Raw genomic sequence first — 12,219 nt, forward strand, 5'->3', positions numbered from 1 at the left:
GCAGCACGACAAACTTTCTTTAAATGGGAGATAACAACTATTTGCAGTACGACAAACATTCAGCATTCGTCCTTGAACGATAAATAAAGTAAAATTAAGAAGATGGAAAGTAAGTAAGAAGGTGTGGTAAAAAACGTAGACTAATTTTTCACAGGCGGAGTACAAGTAATATGTCACTGATAACAGTATTGAAAAGTTACTTCGTAACTTTGTAAGACGTTTGTGTAAGTAGTAATTCACAACAAATTTATTAATAGGAAGCTACTCTGTCTTTACACAGTGTTGTAGCCGCAATAGAAACTGTGGAAGCAGACAATAAGCAGACAATAGGCCTGCCTTAGAAGAGAAAAATTGTTTTGTACATGTGTCTAATGACATATTAGAAATACATCAAACCTTGGAAATGTATCAGAAAATGTTTCGAAAATGCAGCACTTTAAATAATGGCCAGTTAATAAATGGACATTGAAACAATATTCAATGGTAGCCATGCAATTATATTTTTATATTTTTAGAATTCTTATGAAAGGGATGAAGAGAAGAGGCAAGAATTGATTAAAGAAAGAATGCTAGCTGAACTTGAGATGCAGTGGAAAGTATGACTCATGTCCTTACTTTTCCTTAAAATTATTTTTACAGGTCTAGTAAAAACTATTGTGTCGTTAATATGGAGTTTTCCTGAAGAGAAAATAGTGGTAACAATGAATTGTTTCCCCATGACCATTCGCATTCCTTTTGGCACGCAACGCCTTTTGGCACGCAACGCCTTTTGGCACGCAACGCCTTTTGGCATGCAGCGCCTTTTGGCACGCAACGCTTTTTGGCACGCAACGCCTTTTGGCACGCAACGCCTTTTGGCATGCAACGCCTTTTGACACGCAACGCCTTTTGACACGCAACGCCTTTTGGCATGCCACGCCTTTCGGCATGCAACGTCTTTCAGCATGCAGCGCCTATGGGCATGCAATGCTTTTTATTTAAATTTTGCTTTTATGCAATCATTTTTTCTGTGTCTATGATACTATGTTGAACAAAAAAGTTTACCATATTTCGGATGTAAATTTTATTTTTTGGTATGTGTAATTTATTTAAATCATTAAAATAAAAGCCAACATTATTTGCACAAGTTTTGGAAGCATAGTCAGCAATTTTGAAAGAATATGTGTAGTTCAAAGCAATCAGTTTTGTTTTGCGAAAGTTTGAACCTATCAGCAAGATTTGAACCGATGACAAATTTTTTCTTAACCTATTATGACTGTAAAAAATTATTAACAGTTACTTAACTTAGTGAATTTTAACTTTTGAAATGAAAATTCGTTTTGAAATTTTTCAAATTTTACTTTTATCAGCCTATAATTATGACAACACTTTTTATTGTTCTAAATCATTGTAATGATGGAATTATTCCGACATTTCCAATGGCCAAGACACATAAACACATAATATTTTACATAGCATGGCTATAAAATGTTGCTGAAGGCTTCTAGTTAAGTTAACAAATTGCCCTCACCATTGTTACCTTACCGTTGTCACAAAATCTAATTTTCATTCAAATAAAAATTGTTTTATCACTTCCATAAACAGCAAAAAATAATAGCAATGAATTGTATCCCTATAGTTGAGAAATGGCCAGATCTGTTTGTAAGCTATCCTTATAAGTCATTAAATCATAATTTCTGATAACAACCAATGACATTATTATTTTAACAAAAAAGACAAACTTTTTTAAGTTTGCAAGACGTGTTTCATCTTGAAGATGTCGACGTTCAAGACGAAACATGTCTTGCAAACTAAAAAAGTTTGTCTTTTTTGTTAAAATATATTATTCTTTTAACAAAAAAGACAAACTTTTTTAATTTTAATAATAAGGTTTTTGTTGTTGTTATGTAGGCCAGTATGCAACATCCGACGAGTGGAGGGTGGTGGAATCAGTCTTGGTTTTCATCATTCTACTCATCATTTTCCTCAAAGATTGTTGAGAATTTACTCCTTGAAATCAAAGATGTTAACATTCTATATCAAAAAACTGAACACGATACATTTGGTGTAAAGCTGGGAAGGTTAAATGTGCAATCAACTGACGAAAACTGGGTATAATGTTTTTATTTACAAATATATGCCTTTAAAGGGGAATTAAGCCTCAAACTTAAATAGCATTATTGCGGTTAACATTATGTTCATGTCCCAAATTCTGGTTAAAATTTTGAAAAATAAATGTTATTTGCATTGATTTTAATATAAAAGTTACCCCTTCTATGAGCGAACGGTAAGCGCCATTTAAATTTTCTGAGACCACGGCTGATTCTGGGGACTGTTATATTGTGACGTATCTTATGCTGAAGAAGTATAAGCTTGCGCTGAGGGGAAACAGCAAGATATGGAAAATTTAAGTTCCTGCTCTGACTCTCCTATTTCAGAAGTAGAATATTCAAGTGACTCTAGTGAAGCGTCAGTAGCAGGATGTTACATGAATGAGCCTGAATACTCCAAAGCAGAACTTGAAAAAGTGACTTATAAATCTAGTGATAGCGAAGAAGAAGATGAATTGAATTAAAGCTGACTTAAAAATTTAGATTGTTGTATCTGTACATGTTGCCTTATTTTCAATTCCTTCACTCTTGTGGAATGCAAGTGTTGCAAAGAATCTTTCAATTTATTGAACGACAAGTTGAATATAATAGTGATAACAAGTGCATTACGATGCACAAGGATTTTGAAATTTTATGTTTAAACTGCACAGTGTTAGAGACAGCCAGCATATGACATTGACAATACTAGAAAAAATATAACAAACTCTCCACATATACTAATAAGTAAGTCTTTCTTCAAAAAATATGTTTCTCATAAATATTTTCACAGACCATATTTCTCATTGTTACACAAAAATAAAACGTTCTTCTTATCTCCTCACTTTTCGCTTTATAATCTTACAGGTCCATGCGCTATGAAAATGCACATCACAGATTATTTAATTAAATTAAAAATGTCATTCCTTGAATATCAAATGAAAAAGGAGAAGAGCCGATGTGCCTCAAATAACAATTTGTTTCATAGTAGTTTTGATGAATGAATAATTTCTTTTGAATATTTTATCCTGGTTTACACTTGAATAATTTCTTTTGAATATTTTATCCTGGTTTACACTTGAATAATTTCTTTCGAATATCTTGGTTAACACTATAACATAAACTTTGATTCCGTTGTAGGGAAATGAGGTACACCAGTTACCGACAGTACACGGCCTGTAAACAGTACCTAAACAATATTATTTGAAAACACTCCAGAAGTAGTCTAGATAAAAAATACAAAGAAAACTGATGTAATTATATGTGAGAAAAAAGTTACCAACTTCAGAACGTGCTAATTCTTCACTTGGTCTAACAGATGATTTTCAAGGAATCATAAAAAAAAGACTTCTTCACCTCTCCTTTCCCAGTACTATTTCTACAACCATAAGCTTTACAAGTGGGCATCGTTCTTGGAAGAGAGATAACATCAACAAATACGCTGTTACATTTGTTCAATTGTGTAAACAACTTTAAAAAAGATGAAGAGATCAAAAAATTGAAATGAGCGTAAAATACGTCATAGATCTCCATTGCAGATTTTGTTTTGATTTTAACATGGCGATTACTGTTGTCAACTTTTATGCTAGAAAAGGGATGTAAATTCAAAGAATTTCAAAGAAAAAAAATTTGGGCTTAATTCTTTTTTAAAGATAATATGCAATAATTATAGCAATGAAGGTCTTAGAATGCTGATGTTAGCAGCAGGAATCCCTCAATAAAACAATAGACAAAGTCCCGTGATCTTAGGTGAGAGCGTTAGAAATTTACAAGACATAAAAACAAGACAGAACAGTGATAATCAAAGCAATTACAGAGCTTCTATTTCATTAGCAATCGTAATATATCTTGCATTGTGTAATTGTTTGAAGAAAGTTGCTGACATTCCAAGAGTCATTTCTGCTTTGCCTTATATAATCGCTATTTTTAAAGTCAACAAATCTAGGTTAGTTCATGAAATGTAACTTCATGTATTTGCTGAATAGTGTAACTTAAAAGCATGAGATATACAAACAAAAATAGATTGCAAAGGAAATATTTAATACTTAACGATACCAATGGAGTATCTGTAGGCTCAACTCATATTTTCAGAATAAACTGTGCATTCCTTAATTTCTTGTTCACTATGAACAACAAATATATTTTAGCTCTAACAAGAACGAATTTTAGTATTCTGTATAAAGTTCTGATAGATATAGCAGTATTTAAATTTCGTAGGTCGTGTTTTGTTAGTTTTGGAACAGAAAACATAGTTTTAAGATAAAATAAGATGTTATTTTATACTTCATGCAGTCAGCAAAAGCTTGGAGCAATCACAGCATCTTCACAGACCTCAGCTTTTTACACCAAATCTGAATTTGCTTTGTAGGTTGAGTCATTTGGAGAAGAAAACTTGGAAATGAAATACAAGTTATTGAAATTGAAGGATTTGACTATGTATCACGATGATAAAAAAAATTTAAAAGTTCCATTTGAAGCTAAACCGAAGGTAACCTATAGTTTAATATGTTTCTCTTGTTAATTGGGCTAATATTTGCTAAACAACAAATTAGATATTTTGAAATTAAATTTAAAAGTCACTGCTGTCCACTCTATAAGTTAAGGATTAAGTAATTAAAATTAATGTTTTCTCTTTATGTAGATAATAATATTTTTGGTTAAAAACCAAAATTATAAAGAGAGAGAATTATACAAGGGTGTCCACTACTCCTAGAAAACTCCCTGACATTTTATCAGAACTCTCTGAGTTAGTTAGAAAATCATAAAAATTATAAAAACATATTTTTGATCATTTTTATTTTTAATTTACACAGTTTAACTCTTTTAATTTGTCTTGTAACTACAAGACAAATTAAAAGATCCCTACTATTGTTCTGATATGGCTTGTAATTTGATTTGAGTTTTTTTGTGTCAATTTACTTATATTAAGAGACAGAGTTTGGATAGGTCATGCTAATTTATAGAAAAAAGATATGATCAATAGACCTATTTTTATATCCATTTTGTTCCGCAAAATATCCATGTGAAAATGCAGAATAACAAGAAAACGAAATTAGTTATAAGCAAATTTCGGGATGCTAGTAGTTTACATGCAAGTGAAATTTAGAACTAAAACTTGATGTTTAATAACACTTAGTTGCACTTCATATTACTCTGATCAGTTCAAAAAAATAAAATAGCCAGCCAGCATAACTTCCGGGCAAAACAGCAAGTGACCAGCTATGCTACAACCCTGGAAAAATATATTGAGAGTTGTAGTTTGAGCTCTCCCTTCCCCCAAAATCAATGTTAAATAAGAGAAGTATTCCAGAAGCCTGGAGTACTGGAGATAAGTAACAATTACCTTCGGGAGAGGGGACAATAAAGCGATTTTAACATGAAGTATTTTTAGCTATAGATTAGCTGGATGAGTAATTACTAAAGCATTTTCAACATTTGTTGAGTACAATGATATTTGAAATTAACATTTTCAAACTATCGGTTGTTGTGATTATGTAACTGTCACACTCCCTCTGTCACTACTCTCTCTCTTACTGACTGTCAATAATCGTACATTTGTATCAAGCATTATAATGGTTAACCTTAATACTTACTGTTCTCCATAATACTTACTGTTCTCCATCTCCATAATATAGAAAAAGGCTTTTTTTGAATGGCAACCTATTTTTTATGTTTTTATCCAAAAAAGGAAAATAAAATAATACATTACTTTTTTTAATTTCAGTGGTAAACATGCTTAATTTTCGGCAAAATCTCAGTCTCAATGTTCTTAAAAACTAGGTCCTTATATATTTTGTTCTTTTGCTTATATATACATAAAATCTTAAAAATTATTCTTGCAGAATTGTTCAAATTGTTTATTTACAGAAAATAATCTACATGGAATTCTGTTGATTTGTGAATATAAGACTGAAAATTTTTTTTTTGACATAAAGTTTGACATGACAAGCCTAGTGTGGGCAAAATTTTACAGAAATTAATTTCTTTCTAGGCAGTATGTCAGAACTTTTCAAGTAACCATTTTGCGTTTTTTTCAAGAAAAAATTATTATATTGCTTTGTGACGTGATCCTCCCAAAGAAGAATTTGTGTTTAATTGAGCAAAATCACTGGAAAATTTAATTTGCCTGAAGAAATGCCAAGATGATAACGCTCTAACAAAATTTAAGAATTAGGATATCATCCCTTTTGTCACTCTTATATTTTTGAATGTTAAATCATTTTTTTTACCAAATACAATTAAGATGAGGCTGAAATTGTGACAAAGATAAGCAAGAACATTTCAAGGAAAGTTTGACGTTCAACTTGCTCCACTAAGTCCAATTAGTATCCTTATTCGGAAATCACAAATGTGTACAATGTAAGTTTTAAATGCTTCTGACACTACCCTTACTTGGAAAAAAATAACTGGATAAGACATCCTTACAAGGTCAACTATTATTTTAAAAGCACTCTCAGTAAGCCTGGCAATGTTATTGTTACATATGTTGTTTGAAAGATAAGGTACACTTCATAACTGAAGACACAGGATATATACCAGCATCGTCAACAATTTTGGTAAACAGCTTGAAATTTCATGTTTCTTTAAAACAAGTCAGCCAACTAACCAGCTACTCATCATATCATCATTTTAAAAGGTAGCTTATAACCTAGCTCAATCAACACCAGGATTAATAAAGAAACTATTAGAACGGCCCAATGTGTGACGGATCCACGCTATATTATTTCATTTTATTACCAAATGTTAATAATCTGTATGACTTGCAAATATTGCAAGTAAACTAACCATATCTGCACTACTTCACTGCAAACTAAAAATTTGCTCATAACTAATCTTGTTTTCATGTTATTCGGTATTTTGGTAGTATATTTCAGGGAACGAAAATAGATATGGAAATAGGCCTATTGAAAGATAAAAAGGAGAAAAAATAAAATAAGCCAGACTTAAAATAGACACACTTACTAAAAAATTATGTGACAAATTAAAAGTCTTAAATATTATATATTATAATGCTCACTGTCTGTCTGAACCAAAGATAGCAGTTGCAATTATCAATGGGCGAATTCCCACGGATGAATTTCAATGGATTCCACCACAGGGTAACATTAGTATACCGTAAAAATATGTGTTGCTATAATAGGATGTTTGCTGCCTGTTAGAGCCAGTTCATGCGGAAGCGAGAGTTAAACGCAATGCAAATAAAGTTGCCCTTAGTTTGGAAGATGGAGCCAGATTTTATATTGAAGTTCTTTTGGAGGATGTAGCCCTCAACATAAGTGACAAGCAATATAGGAAGATCTTAGAAATTGTTGAAGATGTTAATCGATACTATCATGGAATGGAATATGCTAAATGGAAACCAAAAGAATCCATCCATAATAAGTATGTATAAAATGTGTTGGTTTTATCTTTGGTGTAATGCTATAAACTAGAATAAATAGTATATAAAGTATGGTCTGATAGCCGAAAGACAGGTCTATACACTTCAGTATCATACCTATGTACAAAATACTAGATGTGTGCCCTAAATTAATTCAGTGCATTAAAGGAATCCTGAGGCACTTTTACAAGTAATGACATATTCACTTTTTGTTAAAAGTTCATGTAACCCCTGATATCGTTTTTTAAGTATTTGTTTTTCTTGCCACCTTGATGGCAGCTTCGATCTTCTTATTCATTAAAAATTTCAGACTAGCTCCAGTCCTTTTTAGTAGCACGTGACCCTGTTACGTAATATTTCAGTTGCGCTTACAAATTACTTTCACTCGCTATTATTAATGACTTTTGAAGCCAAAAACAATTAATATAATGTTACAACAAAGTTGAAAAAATTCAACATACTTTCCACATAGATTTCTGTACGAATAATTTGTTTTTCTGTAAAAAAAAAAATAGTTCAACATGATATACTAGCTGTCTAAGCAATAAAACAAAAAAAATAATGCATTAGCGACAGGTGTGTGCATGATTTATTTTATTTCAAACTTAAAAGAATTTATTTTAACAAACAGGTTGTAAAAATTACTGATCTATAACCTGTCGACCTATGGAGTATGATGCTCATGTGAGTATTGCCAACCTTCATCAACAATCCTTGGGGACAAAGTTGCCTAAGTTACTTGGATATATTTTTTATTTAAAAAAATTAAAAAATCGATAGAAAAGAATACTACTTTAATTCATCCCATGATACAAAAAGAGACAGAAATTACTGTCTAATTAAAGTTTGTTTTCATGACATTCTTTCATTATGTAGCGCAAACATCAACCCTGCTCTGCACCTCCATGATTAGACCTTTTAAAAGCATACATCGTACATTAATGTCCAACGAAACCCTCATAACTCGCCATTTTTAGAGTCGACAAATAACTGCTGTGGCTATATTGGCACTTATTAAAATACCATGGCAGCTTCTAAATTTTTAAACTTAACAAAACGCAAAAAAATGTTTTCGCTACCTCCTAAATAAGAAATATTATTTTTACCGGAGAAAAGCAAAGAAAAATAAAAAATAAAGTAATAATAGTTAATTTCGCAAATATTAAAGTTCAACCCAGAAAAAACGGCATTTTATTAAATATATTTTAGTGTTTTCTGCAATGATTTAATTAAACTACATTGGTGACAAACTGTTTTTAATGATGCAGTTGAAGCACAAAACTAACTGATTTTTTGCTAAGTGTTTGTTGTTCATGCATTGCTGTAGGAGGCAACTGAACTATGCTCTGGAAAAACAAATACTTTTTTTCGTTGTTTTATCTTCGGATATTTTTCACATGTCTGATCGCAGAAGGACTAAGTGCGATTTTACCACATCAAATAACTGCCATGTTTTGAAAATATGTCGGTAATTACATCAGCACATGCCGAGTGCTGTCTCAAATTACAAAGGTTGTAACCGCCCCTAATCCTATTTGTGCTGAAAAGGGAGGGGTGTGCAGACCCTCTCCCTTTCCTCTTTAACTTTTCCATAACTTTTTATGGGCTTATTATAGTCACACCTTTATATTTTGGTACTTTTATGTGCCTTCCAAAGTTATCCTTTTGAAATAAAAAACCGTACACAAATATGTGGTCTCAATAAACGTCCTTTGAAATAAAATCATGCACAACTTGCGTCTCAAATAAAAATCATGCGCATTTTATTTTTCTTTTGATTGCTGTTATGTGAGAACATATGCAGAATTATTTCTATTTTTTCAAAAAAAATAATCGTTCGTAAAGAACTTTATGCAGAATTATTTTAATTTTTTTTAAAAAAATAATCTTTCATAGAGAGCTTTCATTTGAATTTGCCGCACAAAGGTATCTGCTCTGGCTATAACAGTCAGTAATAATTAAAGCGCTACTGAAATATTATGTTAGCAGTTGTTTTGGTTCTTGTGTGTTCAAAAGATTTCCAATATACTAGCATTAACAAGATCGCATTACAATTTTCATCATTGCATTTGTTAACTTCCATCTTTGAGAGAAACTTATAGACTTGTTGAATTAACTTCTGTTTAAATAATTTTACTGTGGTCTGGTCAGCTTTCTAATTAGTGATAAAGTGTGACAGCAAAATTTTGGCGTCATTGAGCTAACTTTAACTCCAATACGGATGCAAACTTCTACTATAGAAGTTTTCAAAAATATCAAGGTGAAAAAAATACTCAACTTTTAAGTTTCCGATTTATTACAAATATATTGGATAATAATGGATTATGGATTCATAACATGCAAGATGAGAATAGTTTGTACAAAGAGTGTGGGAAGCAATAAAGTAAAAAAGGGAAACAGACTACAGTAAAACCAGAGTCAGTCATAGCTGAGGACTTTCTAAAGCCAGTACCCTAGGCTCTATGATAAGGCTACTAATGCAATTTTAATATAACCTCTATATTTCCCTATAATATTATAAAGCAAAAAAATATGTTTAGCAAAAGGTTCTAGACCCTGTCGCTGTGAATAAGCTAACCTTAATACACCTTTGTCTGAGAAAATTTTATTCCTTGAAAATGAAATCTTTTTTTTCCTTTGTAGTATTTGATAACAAAGTTTTTCATGTTTTCGTAGCCCAAAATCATGGTGGAAATTTGCTTTTAAATGCATTGTGGAGCCCATAAAAAAGCGAAATGAAAGAGCAACAAGACAGTTTCTCATTCAAAGAATAAAGGATGTGAATAAATATACCACTCTGTATAAAGATTACCTCATAAATGGTAACATGAAAATGGATATGAAGGTATACATGTTTTCAGATTTTTTCTTATTACAAACAATTAACACACATTCTGGGGTTTATATAGTCTAGACATGATGTTCCTTTTTTTGTAATGACTTTTAGTATCTAAATGAATTTGATCTTGTGCATTTAAAATTTAGCAAGTGGGGGAAGGAATAATGTGCAAGAGCAAGTTGAGATGAGAAAACTTTGTACCTCATAGGAAACTATCAAAGATATTGAAAGAGAATGGAAATATGAAGAAATTGTTGCACTTAGAAAATTTATATATTCCAAGATCACTACGACTACAAGTGCAAAAAAGGTACTATTTGTTGTACTCTTAGTAATACTACCTTATGATAAAGTGGCTGGTTTGCTGAATGTTTTCTGCATATTGATTTTATCATGTTGTGATCAAGACACCTGGGGCTAAAATATTAACATAATTTTTTATTTTTGGCATTGTTCACGCACAGAAAGGAGTTCAAGCTAAATTTTTATTTGTTATATAGTATTATACATGATAGTAAATCTTGAATATTTTTATGTAAATAACATTTTTTACCATTAAAGTTGGTTGCAGAACAGTCTGTTGGTGGAACTACTTGGACTGAGTGGGCTTTAAGTTTTAATCCATTATCATCATCACAAGCTAAGGAAAATCAAAATGTAGATGCTCCAGATTTGACAGTTACAAATGGTACAGATAATTTTTGTTTTTGTATATTTTTTAAAATGTACATCTTGTAGTTGGTTAAAGAGGAATTTATATTGTACTTTATTAACACAGTATTCTATCAATGACTATCTAAAAAATTATAGATAATAAGGAAAATGTTATCTGAACTGTTAAATTTTTTTGTTTTGTTTACTATTTTTTATTTCCTAATTTAATTGTCCAAACAAGCTAATTTTGGAAATAACTGAAGGCGGGAATACACGGTAAATTATTTCTTTATAAACACTTAAAAATATTTTTTAGAAATATTTATTTTTCTATTGCATGTGTGTATTCTAAAAACAATTGTTGCTGGAGATAGGTAAAAAATGAAGTCGAAGTGCAAGGTAATTGCTTGTATAATTATATAAAGTTTTAAGGTAGAATCCTACTAATCAAATTGCTGTTTTTTGAAAATAAAATCAAAAAAGATGAATTTTCTCAGATATAGATAATGATATCTCTATCTGACTCAAAATTTACCGTAGTTTCCAAATCTGAAATTAGTTTTTCTTAAAAAAACATCTGTTGTCAGATATTCTGCTTTATGTGACACCCTGTATGGATAAAAATCATAAATTTGAAGCCAAAAAAATTGAAAAGTTCGTCCACACCTGCGAATCGTCTTTCGCCGTGAGCGCGGGTCTTACAGCCATTCTATAGCCCCAGGATTGTTGGTCTGTACTTTCTGCACGGCTTGTAAACTTATTTTTTGTCATAATTTGAAAGTAACAGCCTCACATCAGTGGTTTGGTTAGTTTAGTGTTTGATGGAAGATGAAAGTTTAGCTGTATTATAATGGAGAAGAAAGATGAAAGAACAAGAAGACAGGGTGATGTAGGACATTGTACAAAGGAGTAAGAAAGTGTATGGTAGAACGAAGAGAAATCCAAATAAAAAGAAAAAAGCTGCAAAAGATACTGTTGTCGAGGTTGCAGAGGGTGGTCAAAATTATTCTGAGTCGAATATTGAACCAGTGTTGACATTGAATTGGAGACTGTGTCAGCTCCAAAATCTGCTTCATCTGATAAAGTGGTAGATATTGATATAGATCAGAAAGAACACCAATCAATCACACGATTCAGATTGCTGGAAATGACCATAATGTAGAAAGTGTTGGCTCTACTTGCTTGTCCAAGCTCGATGTGGTTGACTGAGGTTGCTGAGAAAAAGAAGGGACTCTCGTCTTGTCTGAAAATTCATGGTGATAGATTTGACCATGAATTTA

The 12,219-nt window shown here is 31.4% G+C and overlaps 1 protein-coding gene across 2 annotated transcripts in view; it reads left to right on the top strand.

Moving 5' to 3' along the window:
* The window catches only part of LOC130636056 (intermembrane lipid transfer protein VPS13D-like), a 73,320-nt gene that overhangs the window by 22,401 nt on the left and 38,700 nt on the right, over nt 1-12,219 (top strand). For both annotated transcript variants that reach the window (XM_057445643.1, XM_057445644.1), the window contains exons 4-10: nt 516-596; nt 1,891-2,091; nt 4,435-4,554; nt 7,207-7,448; nt 10,123-10,291; nt 10,494-10,595; nt 10,847-10,973. In XM_057445643.1, coding sequence (XP_057301626.1) covers nt 516-596; nt 1,891-2,091; nt 4,435-4,554; nt 7,207-7,448; nt 10,123-10,291; nt 10,494-10,595; nt 10,847-10,973 — 1,042 coding nt within the window. The remainder of the gene's footprint in view (nt 1-515; nt 597-1,890; nt 2,092-4,434; nt 4,555-7,206; nt 7,449-10,122; nt 10,292-10,493; nt 10,596-10,846; nt 10,974-12,219) is intronic.

This window comes from Hydractinia symbiolongicarpus, chromosome 3 (genome assembly GCF_029227915.1).
Source record: "Hydractinia symbiolongicarpus strain clone_291-10 chromosome 3, HSymV2.1, whole genome shotgun sequence".
Lineage (NCBI taxonomy): Eukaryota > Metazoa > Cnidaria > Hydrozoa > Anthoathecata > Hydractiniidae > Hydractinia > Hydractinia symbiolongicarpus.